Raw genomic sequence first — 18,964 nt, forward strand, 5'->3', positions numbered from 1 at the left:
AGCAAATTTTTACGAAATTTTAGGATTGTTTTTTTTTTTTTTTAGTTTTGTATGTTTTGTAAAAAATTGAAAAAATGAACTGAATATTTCTTAAAAGATATATGTAAGTAGTTTAGAGCCAATATCTCAAAGTTTTAAAAAGATACTTGAGTCAAAATTAATTTTTACCAACTTTTATTCCTTTTTTTTTTGGTTTTTATTTTTTTTTTTGTAAAAAAAGCTGTCAATTTGATTTTTTTTAAATGTTTCCGAATGGTAAGAACTTAATTTCTTGTAAACTAAAACTAGTTGGTAGCTTTTATCTCAAATTTTTGAAAATATATTTGTGTCGAAAATCAGTTTTTACCAACTTTTGTTAAATTTTCTTTTAAGTTTTTTATTTTTTGTAAAAAAATTGTCAATTTAATTTTTCTCAAAATTTTAACGAATGTAGAAAACAATATTTCTTATAAGATTAAACAAGTTTGAAGCCATAATCTGAAGTTTCTGGAAATATATTTGAGTCGAAATTCAATTTTTACCAACTTTAAGTAATGTATATTTTTCATTAAAAAACTGGCAATTAGATTTTTCTCAAACTTTTATCAGATGTTAAATACGTTTTTTTCGTTGCACAATTTTTTTTTGGAAATAAAATTAGTTTTTATTCGTGAAATTTTCGATGTGAACATTTTTTTTCAGTTTTTTTTTCGATTTATAAACAAAACCTTTAATTGGATTTTTTTTTCTTCAAAAAAATAATGGTTTGGTATCACGTTACAATATGTAATATAAAAAAATTTAATTCAAGTCTTTAGCGTTATTGGTTCGTGAGATATTAAGGGCTTACCAAATTGTTCACCTTTCTTTAAAACACCTACGCAATTTTCTTGAGACCCCTTTCTGCATCTTTTCATTTTATTATCTGCATAACAAAATGTATTTGAAGTTGATATCTCTACTGGTTCTTGAGCTATGGACGACGAAAAAAACGTCGCGAACGTATGTACGTACACACGCATACACAGACATCTTTCCAAAAATCTTTTATTATGACTCTAGGGACCTTGAAACGTCGAGAAATGTGAAAATTATCAATTTGACAAATTGGACTCATTACAATAACTTCCTATTGGAAATTAATAAGGAAAAACAAAAATTAAATGCTCATTTGACTTGTGGGTGGAGAATTCTGTTTATGTTTGACAAACTTACTGAACAAATTCTCAGAGATCTTTATAAACTTACTGAACAAATTCTCAGAGATCTTTATAAAGGATGATTTTTTTGAGGTTAGGATTTTCATGCATTAGTATTTGACAGATCACGCGGGATTTCAGACATGGTGTCAAAGAGAAAGATGCTCAGTATGCTTTGACATTTCATCATGAATAGACTTACTAACGAGCAACGCTTGCAAATTATTGAATTTTATTACCAAAATCAGTGTTCGGTTCGAAATGTGTTTTGAGCTTTACGTCCGATTTATGGTCTACATAATCGACCAAGTGAGCAAACAATTAATGCGATTGTGACCAAAATTCGCACTCAGTTTACTTTATTGGACATTAAACCAACCACACGAATGCGTACAGAGCGTACAGAAGAGAATATTGCGTCTGTTTCTGAGAGTGTTGCTGAAGACCGTGAAATGTCGATTCGTCGCCGTTCGCAGCAATTGGGTTTGTGTTATTCGACCACATGGAAGATTTTACGCAAAGATCTTGGTGTAAAACCGTATAAAATACAGCTCGTGCAAGAACTGAAGCCGAACGATCTGCCACAACGTCGAATTTTCAGTGAATGGGCCCTAGAAAAGTTGGCAGAAAATCCGCTTTTTTATCGACAAATTTTGTTCAGCGATGAGGCTCATTTCTGGTTGAATGCATTTGGAGTGAAGAGCAACCAGAAGCCGTTCAAGAACTGCCCATGCATCCCGAAAAATGCACTGTTTGGTGTGGTTTGTACGCTGGTGGAATCATTGGACCGTATTTTTTCAAAGATGCTGTTGGACGCAACGTTACGGTGAATGGCGATCGCTATCGTTCAATGCTAACAAACTTTTTGTTGCCAAAAAGGGAAGAACTGAACTTGGTTGAAATGTGGTTTCAACAAGATGGCGCTACATGCCACACAGCTCGCGATTCTGTGGCCATTTTGAGGGAAAACTTCGGAGAACAATTCATCTCAAGGAATGGACCGGTAAGTTGGCCACCAAGATCATGCGATTTGACGCCTATAGACTATTCGGCTGCGTCAAGTCTAAAGTCTACACAAATAAGCCAGCAACTATTCCAGCTTTGGAAGACAACATTTCCGAAGAAATTCGGGCTATTCCGGCCGAAATGCTCGAAAAAGTTACCCAAAATTGGACTTTCCGAATGGACCACCTAAGACGCAGCCGCGGTCAACATTTAAATGAAATTATCTTCAAAAAGTAAATGTCATGGACCAATCTAACGTTTCAAAAAAAGAATCGATGAGATTTTGCAAATTTTATTCGTTTTTTTTTTTTAAAGTTCTCAAGTTCTTAAAAAATCACCGTTTATAAACTGTCCAATTGTTCTGTTTTAAGGAAAAGCTGTTAAATCCATTGATGACGTCCAGAAAAGTTATTCAACAGTTAAGTAAAATTTGTCATTTCGTAATATATCGCTGGAAGCTTATCGTAATTGTAATTTAAACTCGATATTGGTGATTTAAACTCTTCAGAAAAGATAATATTGTATGTATGTACACAACTGCTACTGGAGTAACGCTAAAAATTCTGCTCATGGATTAATTTGATTACTATGCTATATGACGAATATCTGGCTGCCAGAACTGAGCAAGACACAATTTAAGGACGTTAAAAAATTGTTGAAATTGTTCTTAATTGCTGACTTTGCAAGATTAAAATTTTCTTTGAAATGCCAAATACAAACCGACAAGAGTTTCTGTATTAGAATTTCTCTACTCCTCACTAAAAAAAAAAAAACAAATATGGATTGAATATTGATAGTACAATACCCATACATTGTTTGAATCGTTAAGTTTATTTTATGAATCCTACACAATGTATTAAAACATAAACCAAATAATATGGATATTTTATCGCTGCAATTATTGAATCTTACTTCAACAAGTTGTTTAAAATGTCCATACATACAAATTTGTGTTTCCTAATTTTATAGAAGAACTTTTTTACCAAGAACTTTACAAATTTAAGTTGAAACGAATATGGTCTCGTGTCGGATGCCTGGGTGAAATAACAAGAAACCGAGACGAGACCGCTGAAAAATGGGGTCATATTGGCGCTTTACTGTCAGTTCTTTATTGATGAAAAATGAAACCATTGCTAGAAGGTATGTAGGTAGTTTTTATAGCGTTTTTTGTAAATACAGAACACACAATGAACATCTATACGTTTATTAAACATTATAGAAATATGATATTTTACTTGTTAAACAATACGCCTCCTATTTATAAATCACCACGATAGATTTATCTTATTGTAAACTAAACCAGAACAAAACAATTTTGGCACATGAGATACAAACTGCAAACAAAAATACTATAATCGATATTGGGATATCTTATAGGAGGACAATAAAAATAAAAATGTATGTCACAAGCACTTGTGCTGGTTTTGTGCTATTTTATAAAGTGAATCCAAGAAACATGTCTTGTGGCGTATTTCGCTTCTAATCAAGTTCTCAAAATCTAAACACACGGTTTGCTATGTCACACTCCCCCGCCAAATAATTTTATTGTTCCAATCAACCATTGCGACAGACACTTCAAAGTTAAGATAAAGTACCAAGCCTTTTTCAAATTGACGCTTATATCAGTGATGGTCAAAGGCGAGCTAAAATACAATTAACAAACATTCAATAAGACACGCAATACAAATTGTTTTGCGTTTTAGTAGTACAAAACTTATCTTTTGAATTGGAAATAAACACTTATGCAATGTAACAGTTTTAATTTTGTTATTGAAATGTAACTCTTTTACTTGCTTTTAAGGTGTCTTAAGCTTTTCCAGCTACTCCTTGTAGTCGAAAGTTGAATCGCAAATCGGACTTTGGTTATAGATTATCCAATGCACCCAAAATATATTCAACTTTGTTCTATGACTTGTGTCGCATGGTGCGTTTCAATACATTGACAGCATATCGCATTCTGTCCTCATATGCTTTCAACGTTCTCCATCATTGTCCTAGCTCTTAAGCTATGGTTACCGCATGAAAGGCATCATGGATCGTTGGTCCGTTCCGCTAGGAGCAGAGAAAATTCGTTTTGACCACCACCCCACTTATATACATACCATAAACCATACATAAAATATATTCCACTATCTTCGGTTACGGGTAGAGGAGCACCCTGCTCTCTGGCGTTTGGAATGCGTCGCTTACTTTTAAATTGTTTATGAACAATTTTGGCAACTTTACGAGACATACGGTCTCAATTTTAAAGTAAATGTATATTTTATCTGCATAAAGGTAAAACTACGAGTATAATACTGCCTTCCCAAAGGTATATACGCTGACGTTTGCTCTTGTTCGTTGGTTATTTAATTTAAGGTTTCATTGGCGGTGAGATGCGGGCGGTTGCCAGACTCCGATCTGTGTTAAAGTATCTGTTTCTGTATTTCTAGTTGACTGACAACGAGATGATTTGTTTCGTTCATTCACTTAAACTGTCAATCAGCAACGGCAACCGTATGTTTTCCCTGAGGGGAAGTTTAAAAGTATTGGCTATGGCCACAAGCCGCAGTAGTATACCACCTTTAGACCTAGTGATGTGGTATTGGCTTGATTTGATTACATCACAAAGCAAGATTATTATCAACGAAAATCAATGTTTATTGGGTTTGTAAAATTATTATATAGAGAGGGATGCGCTTGTCACGGTTTTTTGCAATTGATGGCTAGGTAAAAACGTACCGAACTGAACTAATTAAATTAGTTTGTAATAAATGCTTGATTCAAGTTTTGAAATTAATTTTGTATGAGGAACTATACAAATAATTTATTTAACCAGAAATATCTGTAATTTTATTAAATTTATAAAAAATTAATAGTAAATTTTACAATTAAATACTGTCCCATTTTAGTTTTTTTTTTAGTTTCACCTTTTGGCAATTAACATAAAACACGCCAATATACTTTAAATGGAACGATACGCACTGTAGCAACGATTTAAGTTGTTAAAACTCACTACTAAAATGGTGATAATACAGGGTCCGGCAAAAAGATCTCCCATATTTTAAAAGGCAATGGCAAATAAATGAATAATTTAACAGACAAATTTTATTGATTTTTCTAAATTAAATACTATGCCATAACATTAAATAAAATAATTACTTAGTTTTAAAAATTACCATTTTATCTATAAATAGCTTTAAATATAAACGTCTAAATATACGGGAGTTTTTATTGCCGAACCCTGTAGTTCGCAATTTCGCAAAAAAATTCATTAGTGAGGCGTTTTATTTCGAAGAAATTAACACAATTGGCCACCGATATCTTGTGATTTAACACCTTTAGACTGCTTTCTTTGGTGGTGATGGCACATGAAAGATAAGGTCTATGACAACTCTTCAAAACCTCAAACCTTAAAGATGCAATTCTTAAAGTTACGAGAAAATGTGTAAATCAGCCATGGAAAATTTAATGAAATGCATGTATAGAACATTTTCTGTTCAAGCAATTAGTACTCAAAAACTCTTCATTTAAAAATATAATACGTGGAAAATAATTTTTGCCATCTTTACAGAAGTCTGGCGTAGGTCGTAACCTATACTAACTTGTCTAGAAAACTGGACTGTTTTCTGAGGTACAATTACGAAGCACGCGCTCTATTTAGAAAACTTGAGATAGTTATACGAAACTGACGTCGGTCGTCTGATTATGCTGAGCGCATGTGATGATGACTATTAAATGTCTAACTTGCATGGAGTCTGTTCTATATTTTCTATACCTATTCCTATTTCAATAAGCTGACTCTTTAAGTGAGTATACAGACTTCTATATGGGAAGAAGATAAGTATCTTTATATGAACGTTGCCAATGGGACTATTGGTCTAATGACGCACTTCACCCATCAACCATGTATAAATGTATGTATAAAGTTGTTGCAACACAATCCAATGGCCTTACAATTTCCTTTTTATCAATTTTTCTTAATTCGAGTCTGAGTCTTGAGTTTGTAAAGCAAGTTCGTTGCAGCATGCACTTCTATCATTGTTTTCTCTGAATAAAGGTCTTTGTTGAAGTGCAACCTAACCAGTGTCTTCACAAAATGTATAGCTTCTGCACAGAACTCATATATCAATGATTTTTGATCGCTTCCGATTTAAACTCAAGACCACAAAAATGGAGTGCATATGAACATTGTACAATTGTACATAACAACGTTCAAGTAAGTTTAGAGAGTTTAGTGTAATTAAATTGAAAGTTAATGATTTTTCGAATCAGAATTAGGTCAAATTGATTTCGAGTAATTTATGTGTTGTTTTTTAATGAATTCGGGAAAAAGAAAGTGAACTGGATACAGTTAAGTGTGATCGATATGATTAAATTGATTAGTTCAATGATCGAATTTGGGATTCTTTGTATTTTTTTTTTTCGATTTTGAAAAACTAAGTCAAGGAGGTCATCAAAATTAATTATACTAAAAAGGGTAGTTTTAAAAATGGAATTTTGATCCCATAAAAATAATTAGATAAAGATAATATAAAATATAAGCGTTTATAAAATTGAGAACACAATATAGGGGTCGGATTTATGGATGACATCGTCATAACATATTGATAATAGTTTCAAGTCAAAAACATATCTATAAGTTGTATATATATCTTAAGTCCTTATAAGCTAGAGATTGTAAGGTAGTAGTAGTAGTAAGTGTGATTTTTATTTACATTTATAAGAAGTAATTACATAGTTTGGTAGTTATCACAAAAGAGCATTGGCATGTGCCGTCAGCCGAAAAGAGAGCAATAATATTTCTTAATACAAAGTAAGAGTTAATTTAACGCAAAGTTTACATTAATAACAAATAGATAAACTAATACAATAAATATAAAAATTAATTTTTTGATTATAAAATTAAAAGCAGGATCAAAAAGATTCGTTTATGATTTGATTTCGATATTTATAGGCAGTTTTTATGTAGCAGTAAAGAAGTGTCCAATTTTCGCCATTAAGAATACCCTGAATTTCATCTTCATTAAGAGTATTTTTTCTCCAGATTGATCTTCTGATTGAGTTTAAAATAGGACATATGCCAATGAAATAACATATGTCTTCTCTAGTTCTCATATTGCACAAGGTGCATTCCGTATTTTGCTCGCTTATGTAGGGTACGTAATTTAGTCTGAGGAGTTCGCCTCTCGCTTTAAAGATAGTACTTATAACATCTAGACTATTCTGGTCATTAAAGTAATTATTTTCTCCCAGGAAGTGGTTTAAAAGCTTATACGAGCTTCTTGTTTGACTTTGATGGCAATGTTCGATGAAAGCATTTCTAGCTGAGTCTTCAATTTTACTTAAAAGGGTTTGCAGGTTTATTCTTAAATAATCTTCATTTTCTAGTTGTAGTGGAACATCATGTTCTAGGCTCAGTCTTCTCCATTCCGAAAAAAATTGTTCATTTCTGTTTTTGAGATGCAAAGCGATTTTATTTGTGAGGCGATGGTTAGGGTGTTTCAAGGTCTTTATTATATATGAAAAGTGTAAATCAAGAGTGTACAAATACAGTGGAGGTAGACCAGTTTCGAGGTGCAACATGTACGTTGATTTTCTGGAAGTCTGAATATTCTTTTTAAGAAAAAACGTAAGAGTTTTTCTACTTCTTCAAACTCGAGAATACCCCAAACTTGTGCCGCATAACACATAATTGATCTGACTACTGCCTCAAAAATTCTGTATTTTGCACTTGAAGCTATATTTCGATTGCAGAATACTGTTTTCCAATTACAGTTTATCGCGCGTTTGGATTCTTTAAGTTTTTCTTGTAAATGCTTTTTGAATGATAGCGTTTGAGTAATCCAAACACCGAGGTATTTATATTCCTTAACAGTTTCCAGTTTTTCATTTCCCCAAGTCCAACTTTCATTCCTTGCAAGACGACCCGCCCCGTTTCGAAACACCATTACTTTTGATTAAGCTGTATTTATTTTTAGGTTCCACAGTTTGCAGTAACAATAAAGTTTATTTATCATGATCTGGAGCATGTTGGGAGATTCGGAGAGAACTACAATGTCATCAGCGTAGAGCAATATTTTTAAGGACATTCCATCAAAAGGAACTCCACCCGGAAGAACCGTAACTAGATCGTCTAAATAAATTGAGAAGAGGAGTGGACTCAAGAGACATCCCTGCTTTACACCAGTTGTTGGTTCGAACCAATTTGAAAGACTATTTCCATCCCAAACAGCCGACTTATTTTCTTCGTAGAGCTTTTGAAAGATTCTTAACATTTTTGTTGAAACTCCAAGGTTGCTTAGTTTGAGAAATAGAGATCTTCTGTCTATGCAATCGAAAGCTGCCTTGAAGTCTACGAAGAACGCATACAATTTTTTTCCTTTTTCCACATACATACGAGCAATACTTGTTAGAGAGAAGATATTATCTACTGTTGAGTACCCCTTGCGGAAGCCGGCTTGAAATTCGCTTAACCGGTCATTTTCGTTTATCCAGTCTGTTAAACGTTGAAGTAAGATGCCTGTGAAGATTTTCATGACAGTGTTTAAAAACGATATACCTCTGTAGTTACTGGGATTTCTTGGATCACCTTTTTTTAAAATCGGTAGTATTACACTTTTCTTAAAACTGTCAGGGACTTCTCCCGTGGACCAAATAAAATTGAATGTCGATGTTAGTTTTACTAAAAAATCTGTTGAAGCGTTCTTGAAGAACTCATACGATATGCGATCTTCACCAGGGGCTTTGTTCAATCCACATCGGTGTATGACACTTGTAACCTCTTCGAGCAGTATAGATCGGTCTAAGAAAATGTCCTGTTGGTATGGGAGTGCATATTCCATGGGGTTTGGATTTGGTGGCGGATTTAGGAGTTTTTTGAAATGTGTAGCTAACTCTCCAGCTTCCACTTTGATATTTTGCAGGAACAGGGCTCCATTTAGCACTTTGGCAGTTTTCCAGAAGGAACGACTGTCTTTGATGTTAACCAGGGCTGAAGATAAATTTTGTGAATAACGCTTTTGTTTTTGAGCGCATAAAATTTTGTAGTTTTTGTTAGCCTCGCGATACATGATTTTAGCGTAATTGGAATTGCATCTTCTTAACAGGAGGAGAAAGGCAAAAGATTTTTTCCTTGCAGATTCGCATTCCCAATCATACCATGGTTGCTTGCCTATTTTAACTGTTTTTTTCTGCAAAGGCTTCGCTGATTCCATAATACATGAAGTAAGAATATCTGAGCCCCATATAGACTGAAGGTCAGTTTCGTTTATAAGGCTAACATTGAGGTTTAGATTCGCTGTATACTTCTGTAAATCTCTTTCATACCACCGTAGTTTAGGTAATAAATACTGCTGTTTAGGCTGAGAATCCTGCTGAAGCTTAATATCAACTTGAACAGATATGGGTAAATGGTCTTAGTAGGTAAGCTCATTCACTATGAAGTCAGCAATATATTTTAGCCATATTCCCTTTGCAAGACAATAATCTATCGTTGAGCAAGCAGTACCCCTGATAAATGTGAAATTACCATTTGTATCGCCGTTTGTTCGTCCATTTAGTAAGGTTAAGCCGATGGATTCACACATTTCAACTAGTTTCTTTCCATTGCCATCCAAAACTTCATCTGTTGCACTTCTTACATTTTTTATTGAATCAGGCAAAAATTCCGGCTCTTCATTCAGTATTTGTGAATTACCAACTCTCCCGTTAAAATCGCCAATGATCATTAGGTCTTCTTTTTCGAATTCTAAGAGAAAATTGTATAAGCTGCTAAAGTCTTGCGCCCATTTGTTGCAGTTTATATAGACTGGTATTATATATATTTTCGTCTGTTCGACAGTTATTTCTATCAAATCTCTTTGAAGTATTTGGACATAACTACAATCAATGCCTATATCCTTTTTTATTCCAAAAAGACTTCCTCCGCTAGCTCTTCTTTGTGAGGACGTCCTAGTTGCTAGAGATTGTAAGGTTTTGAAGAAAGCTTAATTGATGGTTGTCTATAGCTTTGTTTTTTACATATGTATATAACATAAAGCGGTAGCCCAGGATTCAATCCAAAAGTTTAAATTATTTAGTCTAGACTAAAAACATTATATAACCTACTTGCAAGTTAAAAGACGTTAAATGCATTTAAATTGAACGTAAAATAAATGTTGACTGGCGTAAAGAAAAATTAATAATATACATTTTATTTTCTTGGACGGCTTTATTTTAAATAAGAATAAACTATCACATAATACACTGATATGTTAAATTTTGACTGTTTATAATCCCGAGTGGAGCAGAAGATATACCGACGAACTGTACCGGCTCAACAGCAACATTTTTATAGCCAAAAGAATAAAATTCCAAAGACATAGATGGTAACGGTTGAGTCATAAAGAGCAAATGGAAATCGCTCAGCTTAAAAGGTCTTCAAATCAAATCCCAGAGGACGGTTGAGTAGAGCTGAAGACCGAGAATCATGTCGCGCACGCTGGTGGGAAAGGACCTTACTTTTATCAACTAAACAAAAATTCTCACGATATCGCCAAAAATGCTGTCATTGTCATTGTCGTTATGTATACTGTCCCATCCTTCCTACTTTTTGCAGTTATTTTAACGAATTGCGCTTAAGTGAAATTGACAGTGGCATTCTTTCCACTTCAACCGTAATATTCGAGAGTGAATTGATTACGCGATGGGCAATGCTTATCAGTATACCCTCGAGTTCAACTTTGATCGTACTGACAAGAGAGGTATTTGTTTTTCACTCGTACTAAGCGAATGTATTTTCTTTTCATTGTAGTTCTTGTCATTTTAATATTTTATATTTAAAGTTTACATACACTAAGACTTTCTATTAAACCCTTTCTATACCATTCCTGATGTTACAATTCGTCACGATATTTCGAGTACTTGCTTAAAAGTATGACTTTTTAGATCATCAAATGTATTATATTATTATTATGGCACAAATCATTGGTATGTATTAGGTGTGTCTTATTAAATTTAATGAGTTTGGAAAATAATAGACATCCTATTGCCCATATGCGAATATCAAAAATCTTTGACTTCATATTTAATAGCTGGTTTATAGTATGTATTACCCCGCTTGGTAATAGAGATATAGGCGGTTCAAACTGAACTGAATTTTTTAACTCTCCGAGAGCTCTGACAGAAGACAGAGCCTAGACAAAGGCCTTTTAACGAAGTCATCTTTCTCTTTTGGTAATGGCGCTGCTGCTGTGATGCTGTGCTGTGACAGCAAAACATGGCTAACATGGTATACATTTTCCAATTAATTATGTGCCACCATAGATTGCCGTTGACACTTTGATATATTTTTTCCGATAAAACTGTCAGTATTATTTCCCAACAAGAAGACTGCGCTATTTCAAATAGCTCTCAAGTTCCAAATCCGATTGAAAATAGAGATGTTCATTTTCACAGTTTGGTTACTTATAGTTTAGTTTGGCTTTTCCCAAACAACTCTTATTCTTTCTGTTTAAGGTTATCGATTTATTTTAACTGTGAAAAATGTTGAACGGAGTTCGTCGTAGGTAGATGTGTAACACTAGGTTAGTGGGTAGCCTCGGCGGTGCAGCTACGTACCTAGACATAATATAAAAATTGAACTCCTAAAAGGCTCCACTCATTCGTTTAAGCTTCCACAGAAATCAGCTATTAATGGAGTATAAGTATATGTAATGTATGTATGTCGAAGATACTATGCGCCTCCGGCCCAATGCAGCGTATAATGATGGATATTGTTGGTGCTGGAACATTTGAATTGGATTCGATGACAGTTGGCATTTGACAGCTACTGCTGAAATAGTCGTGTTTTCACTTTTAACTGATGATTTATCGATTGAGGAAAGTTAGCAATCTTACTACTGATGTATAACATAGTTGCTAGTTTTGGTAAAACATACTTATATAGAGTTTCAAATAAAGTATCTATATAAATATACATACTTTTATGTACATACACATATGAAAAAGGTAATGGTAATAGTTTTAACTGTGAGAGAGCAGATTTCGGCTGTTGCTGTCTATTGATAAAAATTGATTATAGCTACTTATAATCTCATGATGTCGCTGGCTTAATATGGTATCTTCTATGAATCAGATGAATGAGATTATGTTGAAAGCTTGCTGACAGAATGTGTCATGAGTGTCATTAATATAATTTGTTTACAAGTTTAAAAATAAAAATAACGAAAAGAAAATGACAAGCATCCGAATTTTATCTACACTATTATCTGATGTACAAATGTTAAAGACACATAAATACATAGTTGCAATCCGAGAGTGATTCTTTTACAGCCTAAAAAAATTACTCAACTTTTAAGAAATATTTTAAGGAAAAGGAAAAATTTGTCTACTTATGTACAAAGTTCTTCAAACAATGATTGATTATAGAGTCTATAAGGGGTGAAATAAATTTTGTTTGCATCGACGGAGAAAACCAAAACGTTTAACAGGATTTTTCGCAATGTCAAATATGTTATCACTCCACAAGAGATGCCTTGCACATACCGAGTACAGAAAGATAATTCGTTTTGTGAATGCAAGTGCCACTCATGGATAGTGTCAACAGGGGTGCGTTATGCTATAACGACAGGAGCCAGCGTTGAGTTTTTGAAGCACTAAATTCCACATGGTTGATAACTTCTCATTGGACTATACTGTCGAGATCGGATTTAAATGATCATAACAAACACTGTCCTTGAAGTTCCACGTCCAAAGGACCACGATGTGTAACTAGAAATGAATTATGAATAGCTGAGGGTACGCAATTTTCAACTATAAAATGTTGTTAATAATTTGGCATTAAAATAATTTATAAAAAGAAATTACAATTAGAATATTGTGCATACCAAATAAATTGATAAAACCATTTGTACCTCATCGCAGTTCAACCTATCGTTGAAGAAAGCATTACGTGATTCTGACACACCAAAAAAGAGTGGTCCTTTGCACCGATTGTTCTGAAATGAAGAGCTATAGCTGTATATAAATATGTACATCTTGCAGTGGGTGACAGATGAAAACTGAATCCAGACCTTCCTTTTTCGGAAGAGTTTCAAAAGAAGAATCATTTGCAATGCCTTTCTGGCGTCTGTCAATCGTTTAAAACTGAGAAAAATTTATAAACTAAGAGTGAAATGTTCTTAATTGATTTTTAATAAATGACAGCCAGATATTGACTTTCGGATATGTAAAGTAAGAAAACCGAAAAAGTTAGAACATTGTGACCAATAGTTTTGACAATTTTTTATTGAAAATTGTTCAAATGATTTAAAATTAGTTAAATCCGGCAGACTTGGGGATTTTCAATTTTGAATATCAAAAATAATGAGTACCTAGCGCCATACCTATTTTCACCATAGAAAAATGTTAAAAACATTGGTCAAATGATTTTAAAGCTATATTTACTCGACTTATACTTAATCAAAAGTAGTAAATTTTAAAGACTAAATATTCCACAATGCATTCAAATGCTTTCAAAAAGTGTGTGGTGTATTGACGGAATTGAGTAATAAATAAGTAATAAGGTAAAATAATTTAGTGATCAACAATAAAGCGGATCGTGAGTTTCCAACCATTTTGCTTCATCAAATATATAAATTCACCTTTTTTTAATAATTATCAAGTTGTGTATCAATTTTTCTCATTTTGAATGAACAATTTGAGTTAATAAAGACTAAACACAAACATATAGGTTCAACAATATACTAATTTATCGCAGTTCATGTTCAGTTCATGCTACTCATATTAATATTTTTTGTTTTTCAAACATACATATCTACAAGAATAATATTTACCCCCTAAATCAGTTTGATTTGATTCTTCAAATGCGTTTGCAGATTTGTATTTTCTTGTTTGTTCTTTGTTTATCATAGTTTTCGATTCGCATACTTCACAGACTATTGCCCTCAACAAATTGCATTAAGTAATGCCAACTTGTTTGCTATTTGGTTGGCTGAGGCTGAGGCTGAAGCTGAGGCTGAGGCTGATATACGCACAACAAAATGACAATCAGCTTCAGGCTTCAGCATCATCAACTTGTTTGCCTATTTGATATGATTAATGCATTTACAATGAGCTCATTACGAGAAGTGCGATAGCCAGTTGTATAGTCTGTGAATTTGTGATGATGTTCTTAAAGTGGTAAATAATGCGGAAAATAATAAAACATCCTCAACTTTGATTAAAAATTATTATTATCGTTTTAGATTGTTATAGTAACATTAACTGCTGCTGCTTGGGTGATGATTCTTATGGGCTGACGGGTAGGTGCATAGGATACGCGTGATATGATGTTTCTTGAGTGTCTTGTCTAAGGTCGGTGGAATATCCAAGAAGTGGTTGATTAAAAAATTTCATTAATGAAAAAAAGAGCAGAATCATTACTTTGGTTTAAAAAAGGAAAGGCGTAAGTCACATGAAATTAACTTTAATTCTAAACATTCTGTTCATTTGACATAGACATCAAATTTGTTTGCAATAAGCCTTTACAACTGGTTTTACATGCACAAGTCTAAATAATTGGTGCTGGTGTGCATGCAAACAATATTATAAAAACATCGCACATTTCTTCTGTTAGTCTTTATTAAAAAGTCAAAAGGCTGGGATGCGACCCACACTGATAACATCCCATCTGTGCCCGTCTGTTTATTGGTCTAAAAGTTCAACAAAATATCTAACACAAAACTTTGTGTCATATGACAAAAAATTTGAATTCAACATTTTTCATTATTCTCATAGTAAATACTTTAGTCAAAAACTATTTCATATCAGTTCTTATAGGTTTGCATGCTTTTGTGGAAAAGTTCTCCACCTAATTTTCTAATAAAATTAACTTTAAGCTAGCAACAATATTTTGCATGAAAAAAGTTTTAATTCCAATATCTATTTTTGTTCCCGACATTTTGAGTTAAAAAATAATTTTATCAATTTTATCGTTTTAAACACAATATTTTTTATAAAACGAAATAATTTTCTATTCAGAATTTTACCAAATTGGTATCACGTCACACATTATAGTATAAAAATGAATTCAAGGCTCTATTATACTTGCGTCAAATTTTGTTGCTAAAGTAAAAAAAACACAAACTGATTTTATTTTAATGTCCTTTCTTCTCTGTTATTACTGGCTCTTGAGATATGGAAGACGAAAAAAAGCTTCGCGAACGTACGAACGTACGTACACACGCACACACTGGCATCTCTCAGGAATCTTTGATATACATTCTAGGGATCTTGAAACGTTTAGAAATGTCAAAACTTTAAATTCGACAAATTGAACCAATTAGAATTACTTCCTATGGTTAAAAGTTAAATATACAACGGTATTGTAATAATAGAGTTTAAAACACAGCTTTTGCTTGCCCGAAATGTTGAAAGAAGTTACGAAAGTATAGCACCTTCTCTGGGAAACATAAAAAACAAACTGTTTTTTAAAAAGAACTTTTGCCATTTTTGGACATTGGCATTTTCATCTCGGCGGCGGCCATGACCTTTTTTGTTGGAATTATTACAATAAATTAAATTAAATTGAAAATCGGCCATCAAAGTTTTAACAAACGAAATTGACTCATTTTGGCATTGGGAAATCCACATGTTTTTGTTGGGAAGGCTAATTTATACTTATATATTTTCTTTGAAAATGATTCCAAAAATAAGGTGGGAAACGGTGGGCAACCTTTGGTTTACGATTTAACCTATTTGGACTTTTCTGTTGGTGAATATGAACAACCGGTGGTATGCCAACAAAAATCCAGCACTTAAGGTGAACTAAAATTCATGTAATACTTGAGCCTAAGCCCAAAACTATTAGCAATATTTTGGAAAAAAATGTATTATGTTAATTTGGTTGCATTTTGAAAAGACACGGCCACCTTAACATACTTCTAAGATGCAAACATTAGAATCGTATTTTCACCTTTCCATGATTCCGTTTTGTGAAAGATTAAATAAGACGATTTCTCTTCCATGAATTTGAAACAATAACTTTTCCTGTTTAAATAAATATAGTATGTACATAGTATATGAATACATAAGTTAATTTTCAATATCTTACCCAAATAGGTGCATTTTATTAAAATAACTCCATTATTATATTGATGCTGATGGGATCCTTCCAATGCTGACTTTATCATTTTGTAAGCCATCTTTGAACATTCTCTGATTCAACATAATCCTCAGATACTACATACATATGTACCTACATATGTACATGTACATATATCCACTGCGAAATTTGTTTTTATTAAAAAAAAATCAAACAAATTGATACACAAACATTCTTTTAAATATTCGTTTAAAATATTTCTTTCGATTTCGTATTGACACTTCGCACTGATTTTATGTTCTAACAAAGCTTTTTTTAAGTTTTTAACGATGCTTAGAAAAAAAAAACTTCAAACCCTGAAAATTCGACATAAAATGAAAATGTTGCTTAATTTCTCGAGAAAAATCTTAGTCGGTTGTTAAAATTAAAATCACAAAATGTATATTTTTTTATTTACATATTTCATTTTCTCTTCGAATTTCAAAATTTGTACATGAATACATAGGTAGGTACACATATAGGTGCAAACCTACATAAATAAACAAATATTCAGATCGGAACGAAACGAAAAGGAGTGTTGGGAAAAAAATATTGCCGGGATGGGAAAAAACAAAGATTGAAATCGAAAGCCAACTTCAAAGATAAATAATATGCATGCATTTGCGTGCGTGATGCATGCATATATCGTCCTTCTTGCATAATTTTCAGTTTTCTAAACAAAAACCAAACTGAGAACCAGAACGAGAGAGCAGGCATAGCACAATATTTCAAACGCACACGGAACGGACCTATCTCACTTGCTCTGCATGTGTCATTGTCACTTGTAGGTATCGCGGTTTTAGTATTTTTAGAAATTACCAAACTAATTTACCATGGAAAACGAGCGACGCTGACGTCGCAACCGTTAAAACAGCAAAATAAAACAACAAACATTTATATTTTGAGATAGTAATTTCATTTTTTTCGTACTTTGCTTTTCAATTCGCAATCAGTGTGCCGGCCGACCGATCCCTTACTTTGGACGAGATGAAGAGTCTCGAGGGTCATGATTCATGAACCATCGTTGTTGTTAATTTTAAAAATAATCCATTGCCGCCACATAGATTCGCCACTATACAAAAAAAATAATAAAAATAACAAGAACAAACGCATCAAACTCCCGTCCACTAAAGAAAAAATCAATTCAGATTCAGGAGTCGGAAGTTGAAAGGCAACTTGAGTTTTAAATTGAAATTGAAAAATTGTGTGATTAGATTTTTTGTTTAGAAGTAAATTTAAAAATTCAACATTCTTTGGAATTCATACGAAAAAATAAACAAAAATATGAATACAGATACATTTGACTACAGAGTACAGAGTACAGCGAAAGTGAGTAACCGACGCGAAGCGCACATTTGATCGTTTCGACAAGATTGATTCTACTGACGGAGCAGTATCTAAAGCGTGTGGACTGTGGAGGCCCATATTCTGCTTGTACATTCGTTTTGTCGTTGGTTCTTCTATCTGAATCTGACTGAATGTGCTCCGCCGCACCGCTTTGCTGTGCTTTGCTTTGCTGTGAGTCTGAGTATATTATTAAGAGTGGTGTTGTTGTAGGTAGACCTGTGTGTAGACCGTTTGCCATCCAAATCGAAAAACACCGCCGCCGCCGCTACAGCTACAGCTACATCGACGTCGTCATCGTCATCGCGTTGTTGTCGTTATTTCCAGAGGCTCAGCAACCTGACCCCGCACTTCGAGTTGTTTTGGAGAACAACGCCGCGCCGCCACCGCCACCGCCGCCAGGAACGATGCAGTAGCATGATCTTATGGAACTGGTACTGCGGGCCTATGCATTTACCTAACCTAACACTGGATGGAATGGAATGGCTGGCTCTTGAAGATCGTTTGAAAAATATCGTTCTGAGCTGCTTCTGCCGTTTGTTTTGCTATAACTTCCAGGGTGAGGTGAGGAATAAGCAAAAATTTAGGGAAGAGAGAAGGGTTAGGGGTTGGATGCGGTAGTAGATACTTTCGGTTAGATAGAGGCACTTCTTGTTTTTCTCTGCATGCAGTGGATCAAGTATTTATACAAACAATTCAGAATATGAATAGGACCATCATGGAAGTATAAAGGTACCTCTATACCTATCCTATACCACTTGTAGACAAAGTGAGATAGGTGTGTTGTGTACAAAAGTAAGTATCTATAAGTACGTACATATCCATGTACCTGTAGGCACTCATCACAAGTGCTTTAGGGATATTTTTATTTGAAGAGCCCCTGCGAGCATACATATTTCTTTTAAGATACCTATGCCTTTTTTCTTTACCGGAAATCAAAAGGTCCTATGTTAGGTATAATTTTTAAATAGAAAATTATTATAGACATTTCTATTATAAGATAGAACATTTTGCACGATGATAATAATCACTTCATATAGTCTTATAGTTTAAGGTTAATAACGTAAAGCTTACGTTAACCTATGCAAGCTAGGAAGCATAGGACAACCAAAAACTTATTTAAAAAAGATTGAAAAATATGTAGCGACCTTCTTACAACTTTCTAGGGATTAGAAAGTGGAGAAGTAACATTAACCTCTGACCAAAAGATGCAGATATTTGTATGTTATCTGAGTGAAGAATCCAATTTTCAATGCGGTTTTTAGTTCAAAACAATTTTAGACGAGATATCTGGGCTTTCAGAAATGGCCATCGACCAAGTCATTCAAGTGGACAACAGTACCACAAACAGTAT

At 33.5% G+C, this 18,964-nt stretch overlaps 1 protein-coding gene across 3 annotated transcripts in view; it reads right to left on the reverse strand.

Moving 5' to 3' along the window:
- LOC129947669 (rho guanine nucleotide exchange factor 10-like protein) overlaps positions 1 to 18,964 on the reverse strand; it is a 290,921-nt gene that overhangs the window by 144,442 nt on the left and 127,515 nt on the right. Inside the window, exons 1-2 of one of the 3 annotated variants that reach the window (XM_056058307.1) lie at positions 17,565 to 17,627; positions 16,237 to 16,583 (exon numbers count right to left, since the gene is read on the reverse strand). The exons of 1 other annotated variant lie outside the window; for it this stretch is intronic. In XM_056058307.1, coding sequence (XP_055914282.1) covers positions 16,237 to 16,327 — 91 coding nt within the window. In that variant the 5' untranslated portion in view covers positions 16,328 to 16,583; positions 17,565 to 17,627. Of the gene's footprint in view, positions 1 to 16,236; positions 17,628 to 18,964 lie in introns of those variants that run through there. One more of the 3 variants, XM_056058306.1, reaches the window with a different exon arrangement.

This window comes from Eupeodes corollae, chromosome 2 (genome assembly GCF_945859685.1).
Source record: "Eupeodes corollae chromosome 2, idEupCoro1.1, whole genome shotgun sequence".
Classification (NCBI taxonomy): Eukaryota; Metazoa; Arthropoda; class Insecta; order Diptera; family Syrphidae; genus Eupeodes; species Eupeodes corollae.